The sequence below is a fragment of the Nerophis lumbriciformis genome, linkage group LG05 (genome assembly GCF_033978685.3).
Source record: "Nerophis lumbriciformis linkage group LG05, RoL_Nlum_v2.1, whole genome shotgun sequence".
Taxonomy (NCBI): Eukaryota; Metazoa; Chordata; class Actinopteri; order Syngnathiformes; family Syngnathidae; genus Nerophis; species Nerophis lumbriciformis.
The window spans coordinates 58,705,335-58,732,722 of NC_084552.2; the positions used below are offsets into that span (position 1 = coordinate 58,705,335).

The window sequence follows — 27,388 nt, forward strand, 5'->3', positions numbered from 1 at the left end:
TTGCTTTTAGCTGCTGGCATTACACGACAGGCTCTTCTCACTCTTTTCTGTGTCTCCCTCTCACAGACAGCAAGCGCACCTTCTTACACACGTCACATACTGTCACGTCATACGTCACATACGTATACGCCCTCTCCCAGCAGAGAGGTAGCAGCATGGCTAACGTTAGCTGTGGTGCTAGCACAGCCGTGCGAGCAATGTTCCCTCTAAGGTGCGCGCATGTGTAATTGCGCACTGCTCAAGCGTCCTCTGCGCATAGCAATTATATGCCATGCACAAAATCAAATAAAAAAATAAGCGCATAGCAATTTTCGACACACGGACACGACAGAGAAAACAGTTTTCGTCATCATTGTTAAAATATTGTGACGTCTGTCGAGACGCTTATCTCCAATCGGTGCCACACGTCCACACCATCAAAATGCGGAGGCAAAAATTTCCACATCAACACCGTATGAAAAAACTAGTGATTTTTTTAGTTGTGATTTCCTTCTCTGCATGAAAGTTTAAAAGTAGCATATATTAATGCAGTATGAAGAAGAATGTTTTAATGTAGACATGCAAGCCTTGAAAGAACATTTTGAAAATCAAGACTACATTTCCTGCAAATGGGTGCATTTCTACCCTATATTTTAACTTAAGTTTTATTCTCATATCAAACTCTTTTGGCTGTCTTTTTGACACTTACATCCGGCGCCCCCCTCCACACCCTGGATTATAAATAATGTAAATAATTCAATGTGATTATCTTGTGTGATGACTGTATTATGATGATAGTATATATCTGATAGTATATATCTGTATCATGAATCAATTTAAGTGGACCCCGACTTAAACAAGTGTAAAAACTTATTGGGGTGTTACCATTTAGTGGTCAATTGTACGGAATATGTACTTCACTGTGCAACCTACTAATAAAAGTCTCAATCAATCAATCAAAACACATAGAATCATCATACTGCTGTGATTATATGCATCAAGTGTTCATTCAAGGCTAAGGCAAAATATCGAGATATATATTGTGTATCGCAATATGGCCTTAAAATATCGCAATATTAAAAAAAGGCCATATCGCCCAGCCCTAGTTCAATGATGCCATTTCTGTTTGTCATGTATAATTTTGTCTATTTTGTGTTTATCCTTGAATAAACAGGTCAGTTTCTTGTTACCAACCATTGTGTATTATTCAAACTCCCCTAATTCAGCTGGCTAGTTGTTATCAAGAGTACTAAAACACTTTTCAACATGATTCTGACAACTAAGTAGGCTAAATAACTTTAAACTTTAATACATGCTCGGATAGGCCAGTATCGGTATCGGTCAGTATCGGTATCGGATCGGAAGTGCAAAAACAATATCGGTATCGGATCGGCAGTGCAAAATTCTGGATCGGGACATCCCTAGTATACACCGGTTTATATGTTCTGTTAAACCACTAATAGTAACATAAACTAGCCGGCGATGATCTTGTTATATTTTTTGGTTTGCAAGTTGCAAACAGCCCATTTAATTCGACAACTTGGCCTCGTGGAACGTGGTCCTCTGCATGAGCACGCTTTTCCTCTCCAGTCTCACACTGAAAGGAGGGAAACTAAACATGTCGAGAGCGATTCTGCTGTAGCCTTCGATAAATACCAGAGGTCTGTGGGTGTTTTGGAGCATTTCAATCTTTGTGGCGTTTGCCTCCATCAGTAGGTGTGAGAACGTTTTCATTTCAGGACTTGTAAGGTTCAAATCCTCCCGTTTGTCATATCTGCAAAGAACAGACTGAAGGTATTAAAACATATAAAGTCTTGACACTTGTTAAAATACGCACCAAACAAAAAAAAAAAAGGCTGACCTCCAGTGTGGATGCTCCTCCATGAAGCGAGATGTTCCAGTTTGAGCAGCGTATGTGTCGATGTGAACAGATACATCTGAAAAGACGGCGTACTTTTTGTGAGTTCGCACAATAATAGTTGACATGTCAGTCGAAACTACCTGCTGTGGCGGGCAACAGCCGGTGCAGCTGCTGCATCCCTCGGCCCCCTGGGTAATTGTGGTGGGAAATGTAGAGACACATACTGGAGTAGGCGGCATTCATCAATAGATGACCCATCACCACAGCTGATCCAAGTTTATACATCCAGGATTTGTTGTAGTTGCACAAACTAAAGAAGGCATACAAAACATATCATACATTGCTATAATCCTCTATAAAAGCTGACATTTTTTAAAGGGACTATGATGACTTTCCTCTTTTCGGACATATAACTGTTATGTTGGCGAGATCAGTGGTTCTCAAACTGTTTTCACAAAGTACCACCTCAGAACGCACTTGCTTCTCAAAGTACCACCAAAATGAAAATACAGTGGCGTAGTAGCCAGGTTTAATTTAACAAGTATATTTAACCTTTTTGGCCACTGTAACATTACATGCAGTTTGAACAGTAACACTGTGTTTGAATAGAGGAAGATACAACTCTGTAACCTGACTCCCGCCAGATCCTTGTAGTTCGCTGAGCTCCACACAAAGATCTGGGCTCGAGGGAAGTGCAAACTCCTTCAAGATAGCAAAAAATAAGGAACCAATCAGGATCGCCGGGCAGGATTTCATAGATGTGACGCAGCGCCGAAGCGACTGTTTGATTCAAACAATGGCGGCACGCAGCGAGGAGTCGTGTGCTGACATTGATTCTGCTACTGCAACTGTTTTGTTGAATCTATCGAATACTAATTCAGTAGTTTAGGAGCTGGGGGAGCAGTAGGTGTCGGGGCATGGGGACACAATTTCGATGGAGTCGGCACCCTGTCCCGTTTATCCATACTTGCCAACCTTGAGACCTCCGATTTCGGGAGGTGGGGGGTGGGGTGGGCGTGGTCGGGGGTGGGGCGTGGGCGTGGTTAGGGGCGTGGTTAAGAGGGGAGGAGTATATTAACAGCTAGAATTCACTGAGTCAAGTATTTCATATATATATATATATATATATATATATAAGAAATACTTGACTTTCAGTGAATTCTAGCTATATATATATATACATATATATTTATTTTATTATATATATATATGTATATATAAATAAAATAAATACTTGAATTTCAGTGTTCATTTATTTACACATATACACACACATAACACTCATCTACTCATTGTTGAGTTAAGGGTTGAATTGTCCATCCTTGTTCTATTCTCTGTCACTATTTTTCTAACCATGCTGAACACCCTCTCTGATGATGCATTGATGTGTGGCACGCACAAAAGTGCTTTCATCAAATGCATTAGAGACTGGAATCTTCCATCTCTCCCTAGCATGGCCCAAAACCGGTCAATCTTTGCTTCCTGAGGAAGATCTTCAGTGCCAAGCACTTGGTAGTCCACTACTTCTTCCCGGAGGCTATCCAGGTCCAATCGCAGCTGCGGCTTGGAACTTACAAGCTGTTATGAGAGTAGCGTATGTGTGTGTGTGTGTGGCCCTTTAATAGGTGAGCATGTGAGGTGAGTGACGTCAGTGAGTGTGTGGGCGAGAGAAGAGAGGGAGCGGTAGCGTGAGTGCGGGCGGGGACTAGTTTGTTTTGTGTTGGATTGGCTGTGTGCAAGCAATCAATAAAGCAAGATTTGCAACTAATCGCCGGACTCAGGCAGGAAAGGTGCAACAAAGCGTATTTCTTCATCTTACTCGTAGTCGGCGTCGCCATGGCTGTATCTTCCTCGTTCTTCTGCTTCGTCTCCTTGTTGTGTGCGCAGTTGTGCACTGCACTCTCTAAAAGCCGTATATGTTATTGATGTTATAGATGGCAGTATTGTCCTGTTTAAGAGTGTCACAACATTGCTGTTTACGGCAGACGAACTGCTTTAAGGTAGACAAAAACGTGTCTGCTGTTGTTGTGTGTTGTTACCGCGCTGGGAGGACGTTAATGAAACTGCCTAACAATAAACCCACATAAGAAACCAAGAACTCGCCCTCCATCATTCTACAGTTATAATGTGATTGGGCAGGAACACTGTTTATATCGTGGGTAAGCGGACTAAGGTCTGCATGGAGCTGGAGGGGGCGTGGCCTCCAGCTCCGCCTGAATTTCGGGAGATTTTCGGGAGAAAATTTGTCCCGGGAGGTTTTCGGGAGAGGCGCTGAATTTTGGGAGTCTCCCGGAAAATCCGGGAGGGTTGGCAAGTATGCGTTTATCGTATTTTTTGGAGTATAAGTCGCTCCGGAGTATAAATCGCACCGGCCGAAAATGCATAATAAAGAAGTCACACTGGAGTATAAGTCGCATTTTTTGGGGAAATGTATTTGATAAAAGCAAACCCCAAGAATAGACATTTGAAAGGCATTTTAAAATAAATAAAGAATAGTGAACAACAGGCTGAATAAGTGTACGTTATATGAGGCATAAATAACCAACTGGTATGTTAACGTAACATATTATGGTAAGAGTCATTCAAATAACTATAACATATAGAACATGCTATACAATCTGTCACTCCTAATCGCTAAATCCCATGAAATCTTATACGTCTAGTCTCTTACGTAAATGAGATAAATAATATTATTTGATATTTTACGGTAATGTGTTAATAATTTCACACATAAGTCGCTCCTGAGTATAAGTCGCACCTCCGGCCAAACTATGAAAAAAAACTGCGACTTATGGTCCGAAAAATACGGTATGTGCGACAGACACCTTTGCACTCTCCGATGTCGCAGTCGCCGAAGGAGATGACCGTTCAGAACTCGGTTCCTCTTCAGTTTTTTGCCATCTTTTAAAAGAGTGTCTTCGAGTTTCCCTACCCAGCGAAAGCACCGTAAGCATATTCGACACGGCCTCTCCCGAACGTTCAACAATTTCAAACCGAGTTCTGTTAGACGTTCGTCCATGCTTTTTTTTCGTTGGCGACTTTGTGAAATATTTTTTTGCTGTTCCCAATGAAGCCTTTTACTTGCATATTTTCTTTGCAGAAACGACATCGATTGTCTGCTGACATTGCTGCATTGTTTCAGTAAAAGTTCTCTAACTTTTCACTCTGTTGTTATTAGGGAGATGTCCGATAATATCGGCCGATAAATGCTTTAAAATGCAATATCGGAAATTATCGGTATCATTTTTCAAATTATCGGTATCGTTTTTTTTTGTTGTTGTTGTTTTTTTAATTAAATCAACATAAAAAACACAAGATGCACTTACAATTAGTGCACCAACCCAAAAAACCTTCCTCCCCCATTTACACTCATTCACGCAAAAGGGTTGTTTCTTTCTGTTATTAATATTGTGGTTCCTACATTATATATCAATATATATCAATACAGTCTGCAAGGGATACAGTCCGTAAGCACACATGATTGTGCGTGCTGCTGGTCCACTAATAGTACTAACCTTTAACAGTTAATTTTACTCATTTTCATTATTTTACTAGTTTCTATGTAACTGTTTTTATATTGTTTTACTTTCTTTTTTATTCAAGAAAATGTTTTTAATTTATTTATCTTATTTTTTTTTTAAAGGACCTTATCTTCACATACCCTATTTTTCAGACTATAAGTCGCAGTTTTTTTCATAGCTCCAGTGCAACTTATATATGTTTTTTCCTTCTTTATTATGCATTTTTGGCAGGTGCGACTTATACTCCGGTGCGACTTATACTCCGAAAAATACGGTACCTGGTTGTCAAAATTAGGCATAATAATGTGTTAATTCCACGACTGTATATATCAGTATCGGTTGATATCGGTATCGGTAATTAAAGAGTTGGACAATATCGGAATATCGGCAAAAAGCCATTATCAGACATCCCTAGTCGTTATCCAATATGTCGGCTGTTCTGTTTTGGATTTCCCAGCGTCGCTCTCATCAGCGTCACGGGTTGATTTCGATGTGAGTGGTTGAAGTAGCACGTCATTCAAGATAACGGACAAGTGGTTTATCCAATCACATACAATGATTCGTTTACAAGGCCCAGCCTTCTGAAATACATCTCCTATTGAGAAGTCCCAGATCCTTGTGTGGAGCTCAGCGAACTACAAGGGTCTGGTGAGAGTCAGGTTAACAACTCTGCACTTTAATAATGAATCAAATACAATTAATTGCACATAAAATATTTAATGAAGTGATTCTCTGATGTACCACTAGTTTGAGAATCACTGGTATAGACAAAGCAGACAGAAGCTACAGTCATCCCTCGCAAATATTACGGTTTCACCACATCGCACACTTTTGAGGGACTTTTCTTCGTTTTTTTAAAGCATATTCTACTTCTTCTTTGGTCCTAAATTAGGTATTTTATAGCATTAAAATGGCTAAATGAACTAAAAATGTCAATACTACAGTAGTATTGGCCACGAGGAGACCAATCAGGGCCCGCTGTTTAGTGTTGTGGCCACTGATTGGCTCGTATACCCCTGTGTTAAAACGTTATTTGGAGTTGGGAATATTACACTATGGCCCTGCGATGAGGTGGCGACTTGTCCAGGGTGTACCCCGCCTTCCGCCCGAACGCAGCTGAGATAGGCTCCAGCACCCCCCGCAACCCCAAAAGGGACAAGCGGTAGAAAATGGATGGATGGAATATTACACTACACTTGGAGACCATCATTTCTTAAAGTGATTAAGTATTTGTCAAAAAATACATACATGCAAGTTTGTTATATGCTGATAAGTATTGCTAAAATCGTTTTAAAAACATGTAATATAATGATCCGGAAGTGATTCAGTGTGACCCACCCAACAGCCAATCCTGTCGCTAGGCCTCAGTGCGCACCTGCAGCTCCTAGCTCGAGCGGCACACAACCTCAGATCTCGATATCTTTAAAATGAACAACGGATTGTCGCATTTTACAGTGTTTGACTTGTTGGAATTGGTTTTAGCTTACCAATTTCAGGGGGTTTTCTATGCACTTCTGCTATCACCACGCTAATCTTCGGAACACACAGCCTAATTCTTTCATGCTCGGCGCCGACTGACGAAACTGTTGTCCCCAGGCTTCTAACAGCAGGCACGAGCCACGCTTGGAGGGCCCTTAATCCTATTGGTTAACACTCAGACTAAATGATGACAAAATTGGCTGTTCGGTGGGTTGGGATCGGTTTATTACATGTTTTTAAATTATTTTTAGCAATAGTTATCAGCATTTTAATAAACTTGCATTCATGCACTTTTTGACAAATGTTAATTCACTTTAAGAAATGATGGTCTCCAATTGCAGTAGTCTAAATATTCACAACTGCGATCACATTTTACCACTGCGTTACACTCAGATTCAGACAGGATTGCTATATTGGATTAAAGTTAAAGTTAAAGTACCAATGATTGTCACACACACACTAGGTGTGGCAAAATTATTCTCTGCATTTGACCCATCACCCTTGATCACCCCTTGGGAGTGGAGGGGAGCAGTGAGCAGCAGCGGTGGCCACGCCCGGGAATCATTTTTGGTGATTAAACCCCCAATTCCAACCCTTGATGCTAAGTGTCAAGCAGGGAGGTAATGGGTCCCATTTTTATAGTCTTTGGTATGACTCGGCTGGGGTTTGAAAGAGCGTAAAGGTGACTAACGGTTGTTATCTCGCATCTAGAGGGCTCAGGTAATGATTAAAAATATATTTGGAAAGTCGTAAATAGGTTTTTAATGCTCTAGCTATGAAAATACTTTAAAATGAATGATTCTTACTTTGTGCAAATCCATTTATCTCGGTCATGTTTGGAACCAATTAACACCCATAAACGAAGGACTGTATTTGCTTATGGACAAGATGAGAAAAGGAATAGAAAACAAAAAAATATATTGGAGTGTTTAAAGTGACAGCCTCATATCAGCTTCCTGTACTGTATATGATCAGAAATGTGCAAATGTAAAGATATTTACTTCATAAAATGTAAAAAAAAAAAAAAAAAATACCTTTATAACAGTTAAACTAACAAATATTCCTTAACCGCACATCCCTTTTTCTTTCTACTTGGTTCAGGTAAGAAAAAAACATTATTCTTACATAATCGTGGCATGCGACGTGTGACGTGCAGTGAGATAAATGCTGGTGAAAGCAGCTTTTTTTCATGCACAGAGTAGGCAAGTGTACCTAATGTTGTGATCGATGAATTTATACAATGTTTAAGAATTTTTTTTTTCCAGCGATGATGTTTGTCTCAAGATATATATTCAACAATGTATTGGGGATGGTCGATGTGGCTTAAAATCTATATTGTGATATATATTATGGCATCCGGGATAACAATTTATATCACAATATATTATTTGCCTTGTAATTGATTTAAGAAAGCATTCCAAAATTGATTACAAAGGCTTCTAATATGGCTGCTGACATATGCAGTGACATTTTACCAGTACATCCAGTTGTATTAATTTGTCAAAATTATTATTAATATACTTCTTAATTTACTGTTAACTTGATCTTCTTTTACCTATTATTTAATTATTTACTAATACCTTATTTTAACTTCTATTTACCCTTTCCCCCCACATTCTTTTTTCACCTTTAACCATACTTGCCAACCTTGAGACCTCCGATTTCGGGAGGTGGGGGGTGGGGGCGTGGTCGGGGGTGGGGCGTGGCGTTGTTGGGGGCGTGGTTAAGAGGGGAGGAGTATATTGACAGCTAGAATTCACCAAGTCAAGTATTTCATACATATATATATATATATATATATATATATATATATATATATATATATATATATATATATATATATATATATATATATATATATATATATATATATATATATATAGATAGATATTTACATCCTGAAAATATGCAAACAAAACTGTGTTTAGATAATTGATACTTCAAACTTGCATAAATAAATATTAAGGAATATAACATAACTTGGCTTCTGAGAGTTTTAAAATGCTAAAGTTGTTGATAAACAAGCAATTATTTTAATAATTAATTATGGTCATTTTAAATGAATTATTATGATGATTTAAAATCAATTATTTCAAATATGTTTATTTTAATGTATAATTCTATGGCTGGATGTAATAAGGAGTCACAAAAAAATACAAATAAAAATACAATTAATTTTGATGTTTTTAGCAAAATATAGTAAAAATTTATTTATTATTATTATTTTTTAAATTAATAAATATATTTATTTTTAGGTAAAATAAACATAATAATACAATTTATCTCTAGTCTGGATGATTTAGTTCTTGTCACCCTGTTGTCCTCCCGTCATGAAAAAAGGCTGTCCTCACTCAGGTCCGCATGGAGCTGGAGGGGGCGTGGCTTCCAGCTCCGGCTGAAAATCGGGAGATTTTCGGGAGAATATTTGTCCCGGGAGGTTTTGGGGAGAGGCGCTGAATTTCGGGAGTCTCCCAGAAAATTCGGGAGGGTTGGCAAGTATGCCTTTAATTCACTTCTATTACTTTCTTTTTTTACCTTATTTTACCTTCTATTTACCTTTTACCGTTGTTTACCTTATATTCAACTTGTTTTACCTTCTTTGATGCAGTACAGAATTTTATACATTTGTATTGGTTGCATTCATTAAATGATAAATCAAAGCAACAGAATATAAATCTAAGCTTTTTTTCGAATCTGGTTAATTGATGAATCTTTGCAGCCCGACGACAAGCACAGCAAATAAAAACAATCATAGGCATTTGAGTCATAAGCTAATGTTTTTACAAGTGGACTTACATAAAGGAGCATCCTCGGGAAGCCACCAAATTGAAGACAGGGAAAGTATAGAGGATAAAGCGCAGCTCTTTATGTGGCAACAGCGAGTAGATGAGGATAAAGGCGACAGTGGGCAGCAGCAGGACCCTCATCCTCCGATCCAGGAGGCCGAGCGGAACGAACAGCAGCGTGTATCCGGAGGCACGGGGTAATGCGGAGTAGAAATACCAGAGAAAGGGGGAGGTTTACTGAAAAGCAAGTCAAGGACGTATTGAGGGATTGGGAACTTAGAAAAACTTGTAACAATTAGTGTCTTAAAGGATATTCCCCAGTTGGAACTTTTGTTGAGAAAGACATTGAACCATAAAACTGCACCTTCTGGCCACAAAAGTTTCCTCCAAAGGAAAGTGTCAATGGCCACTGTTAGAGCTGCAAAACACACAAAAATTAAAAGCGGCCTAACTATGTTACTCACTTATGAGTGATGTTTTCATATATATATATATATATACACACACACACACACATATATATATATATACATTATATATTAGGGCTGTGAATCTTTGGGTGTCCCACGATTCAATATCGATTCTTGGGGTCACGATTCGATTCAAAATCAAATTTTTTTTTTCAATTCAACACGATCCTCGATTCAAAAACGATTTTTTTCCCGATTCAAAAGGATTCTCTATTCATTCAATACATAGGATTTCAGCAGGATCTACCCCAGTCTGCTGACATGCAAGCAGAGTAGTAGATTTTTGTAAAAAAGCTTTTATAATTGTAAAGGACAATGTTTATTCAACTGATTGCAATAATGTAAATTTGTTTTAACTATTAAATGAACCAAAAATGTGACTTATTTTATCTTTGTGAAAATATTGGACACAGTGTGTTGTCAAGCTTATGAGATGCGATGCAAGTGTAAGCCACTGTGACACTATTTTTATTTTATTTTTTATTTTTTTTTATAAATTTCTAATGATAATGTCAATGAGGGATTTTTAATCACTGCTATGTTGAAATTGTAACTAATATTGATACTGTTGTTGATAATATTAATTTTTGTTTCACTACTTTTGGTTTGTTCTGTGTCGTGTTTGTGTCTCCTCTCAATTGCTCTGTTTATTGCAGTTCTGAGTGTTGATGGGTCGGGGTTTGGTTTTGGAATTGGATTGCATTGTTATGGTATTGCTGTGTATTGTTTTGTTGGATTGATTAATAAAAAAAAAAAAAGTTTTTTAAAATAAAAAAATAAAAAATTGATTTTTTAAAAATGAGAATCGATTCTGAATCGCACAACGTGAGAATCGCGATTCGAATTCGAATCGATTTTTTCCCACACCCCTAGTATATATACATACAAACATACACACATGTATTATACATCTGTATAAAATTATACATACACACATTTATATACACATGCGCGCACACATATTTTTAACTGTTTATGTTTTGTCTAAAAAAAAGGTTCAAAATATATATAGACATGCATATATTCAGACATACATAGGTTTTTTAATGTATTTTTTGTGTAAAAAAAAAAGAAGGTAAAATATATATATATATATATATATATATATATATATATATATATATATATATATATATATATATATATACATATACATAAATTCCCCCTTTTTCATACTTTGTTATGATTATTATAATTTTTCTTATATCAAGGACACAATTACTGGCAGCAGTTATACGATTTGGATCCAAATATTTTAAATGACACCAGTAATACTCAATCAATCAATCAATGTTTATTTATATAGCCCTAAATCACAAGTGTCTCAAAGGGCTGCACAAGCCACAACGACATCCTCGGTACAAAGCCCACATAAGGGCAAGGAAAAACTCACCCCAGTGGGACGTCGATGTGAATGACTATGAGAAACCTTGGAGAGGACCGCATATGTGGTTAACCCCTCCCCCTCTAGGGTAGACCGAATGCAATGGATGTCGAGTGGGTCTGACATAATATTGTGAGAGTCCAGTCCATAGTGGATCCAACATAATAGTAAGAGTCCAGTCCATAGTGGGGCCAGCAGGACACCATCCCGAGCGGAGACGGGTCAGCAGCGCAGAGATGTTCCCAGCCGATACCAATACTCTATTGGTGCTAATTATATGAAGTATTGACTATGTTTTTTTTTGCTGTGTTTTTATCGTAAACATTCCATTAATTAGCATATCCTTGTGCTTTGCCAGTGACATTGCCATTTTGAATTTTGCCTCACTTAAAAAACTTAGCAAAAGAGCATTTTAACAATACAAAAAAAAGCACACAAATAAGTAAGAATAAAATGTATATATGTACTTAAAAAGTATAAATACAACTAGAATAAAAATGGCAAATACTGCATCTGTGTGTGCATAAAAACAGATCCCAATCGAACTGCTCGCAACTATGAATCGGTTCTTACCGTTCACTGAAAGAGTCGTTCAAAAGAGTGCAGTCGTTTGCGAACGTCAAATCTCTATCACTTACCTAATGATAGCAATCCAGCAGGAACAGCATAGCGGAGAAGTGGTAAGAAAGCCAGTTTCCTACTCTGGAGCGACATTAGCAACATGAGACCCAGGAAGATGCAGAGCTCGCTCCGGAACACGATGATGACGAAGGCAGAGGAGACGATAAAGCTGCCGTATTTTTGAGCCATCCAAGACGTGAATGCGATTAGAGCTTGGAAGACAAAATGAAGAGTGTGTTTAAAAAGAAGACCCATATAATGTCTCGGATGTGTCTTACCTAGCGGTAACGCAAACACATTAGGAAGTGTCCTGGTGCTGTAGAACATCAGGTGGAACTGCGACGCACACGTCAGGCAGAAAAGGATCGCCACCGTCGAGCCGAACTGCCTCCTCGCCTCTCGCTGCATATGCCATAACGCACCGATGACGAACACTCCCAAGGCGGCTCGGACTGAACACAACAAATAAGAAACATTGGATTTTAGCATTCGGTTGTGACGACTCGGGGAGATTTTACCACTCATTTTGGAAAACCTGACACATTCGTGAAGAGCTTGCGATAGAAATGTCAGAAATGAACAACACTGCAAAACATTGTGAAACTGCTGTCATATTTTATTTTCTAGGAGTGTCCTCATTCGATTTCAGCCCAAAAAAAAACAAACAAGTATCGAATGATATTGGTTTGCGTGTAAAATGTTGAAAACCGGCAGGTTTACAGCGTGTTTACGTGTGCAAGTTAACATCTAAATGTCCTCCAATGAGCACACATGATTGGTCTTTTCTTCTGTTTTAGTCATTTACAAAAAGGTAAACATGCTCGGCTATAGCCTACTAAGAGCTTTGCAGCTACACAACAGCTAAGCAAACAATAGCATACATATTTAGACATGTGTGATAAGTGTCCTTAATTGAACAATATTGCATTCTAAAACAGCACATTTGTCAATATTAAAGTATCAAATTATTTTAGTTGCATATCACTTGCAAATACAAAGTATCCAAAACAGAAGCGTATTAGAAAGTACCCAGTAACAAACGTGTCTGCATCATTAAACACAGTGTCATGAGCATAGTTTAATAAATTGTTGTGACCACTCCGTGTCGCCAATTAACAAATTTCCACCCCAAAAGAAGGATGGTTGATTTTATATTGTTTCCGGAGTGATTTCACTTGTTCAAGCCTTTTGTAGCATTCCACACTACATAATAATAAAAGGATGTACTATTAAAAAAAAAAAAATTAAAAAAAATCCTAGATATAAGTGAAAAAGTTGTATCGAGACGCAGCTAATGTATGTAAAGTGGTACCTCAATTGGTTCTGTCTAATAACTCCAAAACACTTGTATCTCAAAACAACATCAGCCATTGAAATGAATTAAAATCAACAACACAATTTTTTTAAAAATAAAAACGAACTTTTAGGTAAGACATACAGTATTGAAAACAATACAGTAGAATGTACTACAAACAACTTCAGTAGTATAATAATTCACAGTCGGGATATTTAACTCAATTGTTTGGGGACCAGGTTACCAAAAATCCAAGGATCTCTGGGAGCGGTCTTCTTCCTTCAATAATATTATTTTGCTGTATATTCCTGAAAGTCTGCAGTGGACATTTGATTTTTATTTATCAGAATTATGAAATTCTGCAAACTTGTATTCTTGGGGATCTACATCAATTTAGTAACGTGTCATCAAAGAGTAAAAATGCTTTTCTTTCAATATGCATAATAACAAAAAGGGTAATATTTAAAAAATGGATAGCTGTTGATAGTCCAACTCATACTGACTGGTACTCACAAGCTATGGAGATGATATCAGTACAACAAACTGCATTTAGTTTAGATAATAATGAATCATATATTGGAATATGGGATCCATTATTTAAATTTGTTTCAACTAATAAATGAACCAAAATATGACTTATTATATCTTTGTGGAAAATGTTGGACGCGGTGTGTTGTCGGGCTTATGGGATGTGATGCAAGTGTAAGCCACTGTGACACTATTGTTCATTTCTAATTTTTTCAATTATTTTTTATTAATGTTTTTAATGATGATATCATTGAGGGTTTCTTAATCACTGCTATTTTGAAATTGTTACTAATATTGATGCTGTTGTCGATAATGTTCATTTTTGTTTCACTACATTTGGATTTGTGTGTCCTCAATTGCTCTGTTTATTGTTGTTCTTAATGTTGCTGGGACGGGTTTGGTTTTGGAATTGGATTGCATTGTTGTGTATTGTTTTGTTGATTGATTAATAAATTCATAAAAAAAAAAAATAAAAAAAAAATAAAAAAAAAAATTATGAAATTCAGAAAAAAAGCCCTTTCTTTTATGTTGAGATTTTTGGGGGTTTTTGTGTTTTTTCTATTTTTCTTTTTTTTGGCTTTTGACTTGTTTTCACCTGTTTTTATGTTTTGACTGGGCCTGATGAGGGGGCGGAGCCAAGAGCCACACTTGAGACCAATTAACCAGAGCGCTGCCTTTGTTTGGCACAGATTGTTACTTGGTTTTCTGACCTACTGGTTGTTGCTTTCTTGGTTTTTGCAAGTATTATTAGTTGTCTTGTGGCTACTTGCTCCATCCTCTGTTGGGTTTCTAGTCTTTTAGCCTCATGAAGCTTTGAGACGTTACTTTAAATTGAGAGAGACTTCTGGAGAGCGGACTTCTACAGCAGTGGTTGTCAAACTGCAAGACGGACTCCATCGAGTTTGTAAAAAAAATAATGCAGACGGTTCAAAAATTTGGCTGACTGCAGCAAGCTAGCTCACCGAGAGATCCGACTAGCTCCATTATTAAAGGGCACTTATTTTCCAGTTTTGCACACAATTCCATGAATTTAATGAATGTGATGGGAATTAATGTCTTGTTACAAATGCACTGTTTTTAAAAGTTGCAAGTGAAAAATATGTATTTAGTGAAACGAAAATAAATTTGTAAATCTGCATCGATGTACATAAATTAAAGATGCATCAATAATCGATTTTTAATGGAATCGCGAGGTGGCCAAAGATTCCCACCTCTAGTCAATAGCGCCATAAATAAATAGAAAAACATACAGTTAGTACATGTGATTGATATTGGTATCGACCGATCTCTCTCAAGGACGATCGGAATCAGCCGCCTAAATCCCTGATCGGATCATCCCTCATATTGGATATCATACACACATAACGAGGGGACGATGGATGAACTTTCTATTTAATAACAAAGTCAAAACAACTAGTGAAACAGTCCTCATTTTCAGCCACCCTGCCGACACGCACACTGTCACTTACCCTTTGGTGCATTCAGTTTGAAATCACAAAATCCCTTAGCGTTAACAGCCTGCAATGATTAGGAATAAAAAATAAAATCGACTTTACCTTGTCTGTTAATATATATATTTATATTTGGTCTTTGGTTCTAAAATCCAAAAGTTTGTACTATCTATCATGCTCTACTTCTCCAATACACTCACTTTCTCTGCACCAATGGTTGAAGAAGAGTTATGTCGATCTCTGGCTATAAGAATGTGCTAAAAAATAAGACCGGATGTTTTGAGTTGATCTTACGGGTTCACTCTGATATTTACAATGCCAAATAGCAGTGGAGAGGCTCCCAACTAACATATTGCTCGCAACATAATGGCGTGACAAAAAGCCGAGAGACAACTCGCACCTCAAAATAATCGTACGTTGGGGCAATCGTGAGTCACTGTACTTCTTTTATGATCTGAAGACATGGACAAACGCAAAGTGTCTGTGAATTTTGGGTGTGGCTAATATGGCTCTCTGTCCTTCTTTGCTGTCTGTCCCTACGCTGAACACCTGAAATTTAAAAGTCCCACAATGCCACTGGACTGAGCTTACTGCAAGCAAGCAGTAAACCGTGTAAAAAGGTTCCTGCGTCTACGGATTTTACCCATAAGCTGGCTGTAGAATTTGGGTGTGTCCAGCAGAGACGACAGTAAGACTACGGGGGAGCAGAGGGTGGAGACAAAGAGGGGGCCGATGAAGGTTCGGGGCACCACACCAGGGAACTCATGATGGTCAAACTGAAAGACATGAATGCAATACAGGGTTAACAAAATACCTTACAGTACAGGTGTGAAACTCAAGCCCACCATTCTTTTAACATAGCCCGCCACATCGTTATGTCATTTTATGCGGTCTTCTACATTATTTTGTAGCCCGCCACATCATTTTGTGTGGTTTGTCACAGCATTTTATGTGGCATACCATATCATTTAAGTGGCCCGAAATTCGATTATAAAAATAGTTGGCGATTAATTTAGTCATCGATTCGTTGGATCTATGCTATGCGCATGCACAGAGGCTTTTTTAAATTTTTTTAAATAAACCTTTATTTATAAACTGCAACATGTACAAACAGCTGAGAAACAATAATCAAAATAAGTATGGTGCCGGTATGCTGTTTTTTTTCAATAAAATACCGGAAAGGATAGAAATGTAGTTTGTTTCTTTTATCCGATTATTAATCGATTAATCGAAGTAATAATCGACAGATTTATCGATTATCAAATTAATCGTTAGTTGCAGCCCTAGTCAAAACACACTGAGGCACTCTACAAGAAGGGACAGAGCCGCCTCTACCTCCTCAGGAGGCTAGGATCCTTCAACGTCTGCACAAAGATGTTGAAGATGTTCTACGAGTCGGTGGTGGCGGGCGCCTTCTTGTACGCCGTGGCCTGCTGGGGCAGCGGGCTGAGAGCGAGGGACGCAAACAGACTGGACAAGTTGGTAGAGAAGGCCAGTAACGTGGTGGGAGTGGAGCTAGACTCTCTGGCAGTGGTGTCAGAGAGGAGAAGTCTAGCAAAACTCCTAGCCATTATGGACAACACCTCCCACCCACTACACTCGGACCTTGCGGGGAGAATGAGCACGTTCAGTGGAAGGCTCAGACTCCCAAAATGCAACACGGAAGGAACGACACAGGAGGTCCTTCATACCGACAGCCATCAGACTGTATAATGCATATGTTCCTTGACTGCACTTAAATGTAGATTATATGTAGAATAAATTTATATTATTCATATATTATATTATTTATTATTATTATTGTCTATTGTGAGCGAACTGTGGTGCTGAATTTCCCCCAGGTATCAATAAAGTACTTTCTATTCTATACCGTAAGCTTATCAAAGTGTAGTTATCATTCACAATGTTATGATCATTTTAACTTGATAAGGGTGTACCCTGCCTTCTACCCGAATGCAGCTGAGTTAGGCTCCAGCACCCCCCGAGACTACAAAAGGGACAAGCGGTAGAAAATGGATGGATGGATGGTAATACAGACCGTCGTGAGTTTCACAGCAGTTATCATTATTACCGTTTATGTGCATGTAGTACAAACACCCGTAGCTGCTGCAAACAGTGACCGCTCCGCCTCTTGTAGCTTGTAACAACGCATGCATATGGCGGTTTTTGACACTGGAAAAAATTTGCTGACTTAATTTTAACATATCGTTCAATTAACTGACTTATCAAATATTGGCCAGGCCTTTTAAAACAGAGGTGTCCAAAGTGCGGCCCTAAGCTATTTTTTAACAACACACATCACAATTGTTAGCATTTTAATAAATGCATGCCAGCTTTTGTGAAGGTTTACACTTCAAATTCAAATGCTACCCGTTAGCATGCTAACGTAGGTATGCTGGCTTTTTAAGCAAATCTTGTAGGTATACACCTCAGTCATATTTTGGTACTTGATGCATGCTAAGCATTTTTAACACATTTTTCAGATGTGCGCCTCAGAGTAATATATTTTAGTACCAGATGCACGTTACGGTTAGCATTTTAGCATGCTAACATTCACTGTTACGGCTTTGGCTTTTTGGGAGTCTTGTGGGAATGGGCTTAGAGTGGAGGCCTGCATTGTCTCATTCATTACCATGAATTGATTAACGTGGACCCCGACTTAAACAAGTTGAAAAACTTATTCGGGTGTTACCATTTAGTGGTCAATTGTACGGAATATGTACTGTACTGTGCAATCTACTAATAAAAGTTTCAATAAATCAATCAATCTCCCTCTCTCCCTTGTGTGTGTTTGCAGATCTCTCAACTGCATCTGATTTGGGCCAATCAGCTGCAAACGCCACGACTCCGCTCGGCTTGAGTCTGCTTTGCTTTGATTGATTGATTGAAAATTTTATTAGTAGATTAGACTTGGACTTACTTTTTATTGTCATTCAAATTTGAACTTTACAGTACAGATAAGAACGAAATTTCGTTACATAAGCTCATGGTAGTGCAGGATAAAAAAGCAATAAGGTGAATATATAAATAAATAAATAGGTTAATGTACAGAGATAAAAATATTGCACTTTTTCACATGCGTACACGTTTATGGATGTATGTTATATTGTCTTTTTTATTCCAGCGAGTTAATCCATTTTGGGGGGAGTTGAGGGGATAATTTAATTATGATTGCACAGTACAGTACATATTCCGTACAATTGACCACTAAATGGTAACACCCGAAAACGTTTTTTCAACTTGTTTAAGTCGAGGTTCACGTAAATCAATTCATGGTACAAATATATACTATCAGCATAATACAGTCTAATACTGCTGTTGGCTGGAGCCTACTCCACTCTTGTTTTGCACATTTATGTAAGCTTAGTTTTTTTGATTAGGATACTTTCTTCTAGTCAACCGTTGTACTCACTTTTGTTGTATTAAATATCCATGTGTGCACTTTTAAACTTCAGTTTCAAAGCTCCTTGGTTGTTGTGGCCCTGAGCCATCCACAAAAATACACACTTAAGGTTATGCAAGCATATCTTGTGCAATACTGCGTACATAGATGCACTTATGTATGCTTTTATAGTGCAATTTTCTATGCGTAAACACACCTGTTAATGCTAACTCTATGTGCAATAATACCCGCACTTTAACTAGGTCAAGTTAAAGTTAAAGTTAAAGTAGCAATGATTGTCACACACACACTAGGTGTGGTGAAACGTGTCCTCTGCATTTGACCCATCCCCCTTTATCACCCCCTGTCTATTTTGTGTTTATCCTTGAATAAACAGGTCAGTTTCTTGTTACCAACCATTGTGTATTATTCAAACTCCCCTAATTCAGCTGGCTAGTTGTTATCAAGAGTACTAAAACCCTTTTTAACAATGATTCTGACAACTAAGTAGGCTAAATAACTTTAAACTTTAATACATGCTCGGATAGGCCAGTATCGGTCAGTATCGGTATCGGATCAGAAATGCAAAAACAATATCGGTATCGGATCGGAAGTGCAAAAACCTGGATAGGGACATCCCTAGTTAGCATGCTAAAACAAGACAAGTTAGCATACTTCTAAGTTGGTGTCAAATGGGTTATACTTGTATAGCGCTTTTCTACCTTCAAGGTACTCAAAGCGCTTTGACAGTATTTCCACATTCACCCATTCACACACACATTTATTAAATATCCATGTGTGCACTTTTAAACTTCAGTTTCAAAGCTCCTTGGTTGTTGTGGCCCTGAGCCATCCACAAAAATACACACTTAAGGTTATGCAAGCATATCTTGTGCAATACTGCGTACATAGATGCACTTATGTATGCTTTTATAGTGCAATTTTCTATGCGTAAACACACCTGTTAATGCTAACTCTATGTACAATAATACCGGCACTTTAACTAGGTCAAGTTAAAGTTAAAGTTAAAGTAGCAATGATTGTCACACACACACTAGGTGTGGTGAAATGTGTCCTCTGCATTTGACCCATCCCCTTTATCACCCCCTGGGAGGTGAGGGGAGCAGTGGGCCGCAGCGGTGTCACGCCCAGGAATAATTTTGGTGATTTAACCCCCAATTCCAACCCCTGATGCTGAGTGCCAAGCAGGGAGGTAATAGGTCCCATTTTTATAGTCTTTGGTATGACTCGGCCGGGGTTTGAACTCACAACTTACCGATCTCAGGGCGGACACTCTAACCACTAGGCCACTTTTCACATTTTGTTTTTAAAGCTGAGGTAACGCAGCAACCTATTGTTATTTATCTCCATTTTCTTATTAATTTGATACTTAGCTTTTGTATACTTGTGTACAGAGGTGGGTAGTAACGCGCTACATTTACTCCGTTACATCTACTTGAGTAACTTTTGGGATAAATTGTACTTCTAAGAGTAGTTTTAATGCAACATACTTTTACTTTTACTTAAGTATATTTATAGAGAAGGAACGCTACTTTTACTCCGCTACTTTTATCTACATTCAGCTCGCTACTCGCTACTAATTTTTATCGATCTGTTAATGCACGCTTTGTTTGTTTTGGTCTGTCAGACAGACCTTCAAAGTGCCTGCCTTACTGGTGACGTTTCACTTCGTTCCACCAATCAGATGTAGTCACTAGTGACGTTGGACCAACCAAACAGAGCCAGGTGATCACATGACCTGACTTAAACAAGTGTAAAAACTTATTGGGGTGTTACCATTTAGTGGTCAATTGTACGGAATATGTACTGTACTGTGCAATCTACTAATAAAAGTTCCAATCAATCAATCAAAAGTGTGAAGGAAAAAAGATACTGTTTTATTTCAACCGTACATCCCGTCAAAAGCCTAAAGACTGACTGCACAGTTCCTGTCTTCACAATAAAAGTGCCGCTCCATCGCGCCTGCGCTTTCAAAACAAGAGTCTCCGAAAGCCAGCGCAAACAAGCTAGCAAGCTAAGGAGTTTGACGCCAATGTATTTCTTGTAAAGTGTATAAAAACGAATATGGAAGCTGTACAAATAAGATGCCAAAAACCCACCACTTTCATGTGGTATTAGACAGAAAGGAGGAACTTTTCTTCTCCTCCATTTGAAAACGTGGCCGTTATCATCACTACTGTCTGATTACAATCAATGCAAGTCATCAGAATCAGGTAATACACCAACTTATATTCTTGTCTTCATGAAAGAAAGGAATCTATATGTTAAACATGCATGTATATTCATTAAAACATCTTTAACATGTAAACAAAAACAGCAAAATAAATACATATAAATTATATACTGTATATATCAATGTATATATATATATATATATATATATATATATATATATATATATATATATATATATATATATATATATATATATATGTGTGTGTGTGTGTATATGTTACTCATCAGTTACTCAGTACTTGAGTAGTTTTTTCACAACATACTTTTTACTTTTACTCAAGTAAATATTTGGGTGACTACTCCTTACTTTTACTTGAGTAATAAATCTCTAAAGTATCAGTACTCTTACTTGAGTACAATTTCTGGCTACTCTACCCACCTCTGCTTGTGTATCTTTTTTTTAATGGACCTCTGTGTATGTGCCATCAACATGCAGGGGGCTGCAGCTTGAAAGTAGCCCTTGCTGTTATGTCCATTGATGTGCATTGTCTCCCAATATAAAGATGAATACGTGTTTTTCCATATTTAGTAACAGAAACCAAAATGAGCAAAGAAAACGCCAAAAAAAAAAATGTCGGCAATGTTGTCAAGTGACTTGTTATACTTCCTTCTCGACAACATATGATGATGCTTACCTTGTCAAAGTCAAATCTGTGATATAGAAGATCGTGGGCCGCTTGCAGGTTAAAGCTTTCTTCCACTTTTGTGAAGGGACATATAATTAAGTGTAAAAAAGCCACACATATAAGTAATAACAGCAGGGAAAGATACAAAACATTCCCCTTTACCGCCATGACAGCGGACGGTTTGTTTCTACTTCCGGTACGGACCGGATATGAGCCGACAACACGTGTATGGAGCCAATATTAAAATATTTTTAAATAGTTTAAATAAAATTGATATTTTTAATATAATCATTTATTTACACTGAGTGTTTGTGTTTTATTTGATCTTTTCAGATTTGCAACGCGTGGAAGAAGCTTTTTTGTCCCGAGCGTGGCGGCAGGTGATTGGCTGTCAGTTTGATTGGCAGACAAAAAGAGCCAATCACCACAAGCCACAATTCGACAGATGGGCTGACGCGGAAGACTGGAAGTGGCGGCGGAGGACAGTTTCCTCAGCCGGCATGTAAATACTGCTTTGTTGCGCTTTGGATCTCAACGCCGATTCATGTATTATTGCGCACGGTGCTTTTAAATGTGTCCGGTATTATTGTTATAAGTTCATGGTAGTGTGGTTTGTATTGTAAGTCCCGATGAAACGGCGAGATGCTGTCAACCGGTCCAGAACTGAAGCTCCTCTGGCTTTTGTCCTGTGTTCTTCTTTTTTTACTTTTCCAACTTGTGCATTCAAAGAGGGATTTACAAAGCGCCTGCAGTACCTGCCAACAAATTACAAATAACTTCAACAAGGTGAGACCAAGCATGCCTGCATTTCTCAATGAACTACTTCATGTGATCTTAAAACAGCCTGTCTAACTCCTATTTTTCTATATTTCAGGGCTATGACAGAACTGCAAAGCAAAACTTTGGTGGAGGTAACACCGCGTGGGAGGAGAGGAAACTGTCCAAATATGAGACTAGGTGAGACAAGTCAGGTCAACCTGACACAGGTCATCAAAGCTGGCACAAAAAACGCTTGTACTTAGTTTGCAATATTGCATAATTTCTATTACTAGCACGTTAGCATGATGACATAGGAAAAAAGTTGGTTCCAGTATCAAAAGCTATGATTTGTGGGTTCAAACAAAAAAATGCTAGCATAAAACGTTAGCATTAGGGATGTCCCGATACGATATTTGGATCTGGATCGGCTGCCGATATTTGCCAAAAATTGCGTATCGGCAAGGCATGGGAAAATGCCGATCCAGATCCAGTTTAAAAAAAAACTCCGGTCCGTGTTTTCAAACACACCGATTTAAATAATACATTCCACTTTTCTGCTGCTCCCTAATTTCCGTTCCGCATTTTCCAGCACACCTTCAACACATCCACAGGTCTGTGAATTCTCACGCAGTTGCTTTTAGCTGCTGGCATTACACGACAGGCTCTTCTCACTCTTTCCTGTGTCTCCCTCTCACAGACAGCAAGTGCACCTTCTTACACACGTCACATACTGTCACGACATACGTCACATACGTATACGTCCTCCCCGAGCAGAGAGGTAGCAGCATGGCTAACGTTAGCTGTGATGCTAGCGCAGCCGTGCGAGCAACGCTCCCTCTAAGGTGCTCGCCTGTGCAATTGCGCACTGTTTAAGCGTCCTCTGCGCAATTTTCGACACACGGACACGACAGAGAAAACAGTTTTCGTCATCATTGTTCAAATATTGTGACGTCTGTCGAGACGCTTATCTCCATTCTGTGCCACACGCCCACACCATCAAAATGCTGAGGCAAAAATTTCCACATCAACACCGTATGAAATTTTTTTTGATTTTTTTAGTTGTGATTTCCTTCTCTGCATGAAAGTTTAAAAGTAGCATATATTAATGCAGTATGAAGAAGAATGTTTTAATGTAGACATGCAAGCCTTGAAAGAAAATGTTGAAAATCAAGACTACATTTCCTGCAAATGGGTGCATTTCTACCCTATATTTTAACTTTAGATTTATTCTCATATCAAACTCTTTTGGCTGTCTTTTTGACACTTACATCCGGCGCCCCTTTACACCCCGGATTATAAATAATGTAAATAATTCAATGTGATTATCTTGTGTGATGACTGTATTATGATGATAGTATATATCTGATAGTATATATCTGTATCATGAATCAATTTAAGTGGACCCCGACTTAAACAAGTTGAAAAACGTATTCGGGTGTTACCATTTAGTGGTCAATTGTACGGAATATGTACTTCACTGTGCAACCTACTAATAAAAGTCTCAATAAATCAATCAAAACACATAGAATCATCATACTGCTGTGATTATATGCATCAAGTGTTCATTCAAGGCTAAGGCAAAATATCGAGATATATATTGTGTATCGCAATATGGCCTTAAAATATCGCAATATTAAAAAAAGGCCATATCGCCCAGCCCTAGTTCAATGATGCCATTTCTGTTTGTCATGTATAATTTTGTCTATTTTGTGTTTATCCTTGAATAAACAGGTCAGTTTCTTGTTACCAACCATTGTGTATTATTCAAACTCCCCTAATTCAGCTGGCTAGTTGTTATCAAGAGTACTAAAACCCTTTTCAACTTGATTCTGACAACTAAGTAGGCTAAATAACTTTAAACTTTAATACATGCTCGAATAGGCCGGTATCGGTATTGGATCGGAAATGCAAAAACAATATCGGTATCGGATCGGAAGTGCAAAAACCTGGATCGGGACATCCCTAGTTAGCATGCTAAAACAAGACAAGTTAGCATACTTCTAAGTTGGTGTCAAATGGGTTATACTTGTATAGCGCTTTTCTACCTTCAAGGTACTCAAAGCGCTTTGACAGTATTTCCACATTCACCCATTCACACACACATTCACAAACTGATGGCGGGAGCTGCCATGCAAGGCGCTAACCAGCAGCCATCAGGAGCAAGGGGTGAAGTGTCTTGCCCAAGGACACAACGGACGTGACTAGGATGGTATCAAAAGTCATAAAATGAGCCAAAACGCTAGAATAAAATGTTAACATGATGACATCGGAAAAAATTTGCATACTTCTAAGATGGTTCCAGTATCAAAAGCCACGATTTGTGGGTTCAAACAAAAAAATGCTAGCATAAAACGTTAGCATGCTAACATTAGCATGCTAAAACAAGACAAGTTAGCATACTTCTAAGTTGGTGTCAAGTATCAAAAGCCATAAAATGAGCCAAAACGCTAGAAGAAAATGTTAGCATGATGACATAGGAAAAAGTTTGCATACTTCTAAGATGGTTCCAGTATCAAAAGCCATGATTTGTGGGTTCAAACAAAAAAATGCTAGCATAAAACGTTAGCATGCTAAAACAAGACAAGTTAGCATACTTCTAAGTTGGTGTCAAGTATCAAAAGCCATAAAATGAGCCAAAACGCTAGAATAAAATGTTAGCATGATGACATAGGAAACAGTTTGCATACTTCTAAGATGGTTCTAGTATCAAAAGCCATGATTTGTGGGTTCAAACAAAAAAATGCTAGTATAAAACGTTAGCATGCTAACATTAGCATGCTAAAACAAGATAAGTTAGCATACTTCTAAATTGGTGTCAAGTATCAAAAGCCATAAAATGAGCCAAAACGCTAGAATAAAATGTTAGCATGATGACATAGGAAACAGTTTGCATACTTCTAAGATGGTACCAGTATCAAAAGCCATGATTTGTGGGTTCAAACAAAAAAATGCTAGCATAAAACGTTAGCATGATAACATTAGCACGCTAACATTAGCACGCTAAAACAAGACAAGTTAGCATACTTCTAAGTTGGTGTCAAGTATCAAAAGCCATAAAATGAGCCAAAACGCTAGAATAAAATGTTAGCATGATGACATAGGAAAAAGTTTGCATACTTCTAAGATGGTTCCAGTATCAAAAGCCATGATTTGTGGGTTCAAACAAAAAAATGCTAGCATAAAACGTTAGCATGCTAAAACAAGACAAGTTAGCATACTTCTAAGTTGGTGTCAAGTATCAAAAGCCATAAAATGAGCCAAAACGCTAGAATAAAATGTTAGCATGATGACATAGGAAAAAATGTTGCATACTTCTAAGATGGTTCCAGTATCAAAAGCCATGATTTGTGGGTTCAAACAAAAAAATGCTAGCATAAAATGTTAGCAATGTAACATTAGCATGCTAAAACAAGACAAGTTAGCATACTTCTAAGTTGGTGTCAAATGGGTTATACTTGTATAGCGCTTTTCTACCTTCAAGGTACTCAAAGCGCTTTGACAGTATTTCCACATTCACCCATTCACACACACATTCACAAACTGATGGCGGGAGCTGCCATGCAAGGCGCTAACCAGCAGCCATCAGGAGCAAGGGGTGAAGTGTCTTGCCCAAGGACACAACGGACGTGACTAGGATGGTATCAAAAGTCATAAAATGAGCCAAAACGCTAGAATAAAATGTTAACATGATGACATCGGAAAAAATTTGCATACTTCTAAGATGGTTCCAGTATCAAAAGCCACGATTTGTGGGTTCAAACAAAAAAATGCTAGCATAAAACGTTAGCATGCTAACATTAGCATGCTAAAACAAGACAAGTTAGCATACTTCTAAGTTGGTGTCAAGTATCAAAAGCCATAAAATGAGCCAAAACGCTAGAAGAAAATGTTAGCATGATGACATAGGAAAAAGTTTGCATACTTCTAAGATGGTTCCAGTATCAAAAGCCATGATTTGTGGGTTCAAACAAAAAAATGCTAGCATAAAACGTTAGCATGCTAAAACAAGACAAGTTAGCATACTTCTAAGTTGGTGTCAAGTATCAAAAGCCATAAAATGAGCCAAAACGCTAGAATAAAATGTTAGCATGATGACATAGGAAACAGTTTGCATACTTCTAAGATGGTTCTAGTATCAAAAGCCATGATTTGTGGGTTCAAACAAAAAAATGCTAGTATAAAACGTTAGCATGCTAACATTAGCATGCTAAAACAAGATAAGTTAGCATACTTCTAAATTGGTGTCAAGTATCAAAAGCCATAAAATGAGCCAAAACGCTAGAATAAAATGTTAGCATGATGACATAGGAAACAGTTTGCATACTTCTAAGATGGTACCAGTATCAAAAGCCATGATTTGTGGGTTCAAACAAAAAAATGCTAGCATAAAACGTTAGCATGATAACATTAGCACGCTAACATTAGCACGCTAAAACAAGACAAGTTAGCATACTTCTAAGTTGGTGTCAAGTATCAAAAGCCATAAAATGAGCCAAAACGCTAGAATAAAATGTTAGCATGATGACATAGGAAAAAGTTTGCATACTTCTAAGATGGTTCCAGTATCAAAAGCCATGATTTGTGGGTTCAAACAAAAAAATGCTAGCATAAAACGTTAGCATGCTAAAACAAGACAAGTTAGCATACTTCTAAGTTGGTGTCAAGTATCAAAAGCCATAAAATGAGCCAAAACGCTAGAATAAAATGTTAGCATGATGACATAGGAAAAAATGTTGCATACTTCTAAGATGGTTCCAGTATCAAAAGCCATGATTTGTGGGTTCAAACAAAAAAATGCTAGCATAAAATGTTAGCAATGTAACATTAGCATGCTAAAACAAGACAAGTTAGCATACTTCTAAGTTGGTGTCTAGTATCAAAAGCCATAAAATGAGCCAAAATGCTAGAATAAAATGTTAGCATGCTAACGTTAACATGATGACATTGGAAAAGTTGGCGTACTTCCAAGGTGGTGCCAAGTATTGAAAGTG

The 27,388-nt window shown here is 37.9% G+C and overlaps 2 protein-coding genes across 2 annotated transcripts in view; one reads left to right on the forward strand and one right to left on the reverse strand.

Annotated features, from left to right (window-relative positions):
• Positions 1–1,085: 1,085 nt before the first annotated feature.
• Positions 1,086–21,828, reverse strand: alg12 (ALG12 alpha-1,6-mannosyltransferase). Its single transcript, XM_061959794.2, has 9 exons — positions 21,648–21,828; positions 16,018–16,150; positions 12,380–12,553; positions 12,119–12,313; positions 9,940–10,044; positions 9,637–9,859; positions 1,981–2,150; positions 1,841–1,916; positions 1,086–1,753 (listed from the first exon to the last, which is right to left on the reverse strand). Exons 1-9 carry the CDS (start codon positions 21,804–21,806, stop codon positions 1,507–1,509), a joined length of 1,482 nt encoding a protein of 493 aa, XP_061815778.2. The 5' UTR covers positions 21,807–21,828; the 3' UTR covers positions 1,086–1,506.
• A 252-nt stretch (positions 21,829–22,080) lies between these two features.
• The window catches only part of creld2 (cysteine-rich with EGF-like domains 2), a 28,879-nt gene continuing 23,571 nt past the window's right edge, over positions 22,081–27,388 (forward strand). The window contains exons 1-2 of the mRNA XM_061958947.2: positions 22,081–22,424; positions 22,513–22,595. Of these exons, the coding sequence (XP_061814931.2) occupies positions 22,281–22,424; positions 22,513–22,595 (227 nt within the window). The 5' untranslated portion in view covers positions 22,081–22,280. The remainder of the gene's footprint in view (positions 22,425–22,512; positions 22,596–27,388) is intronic.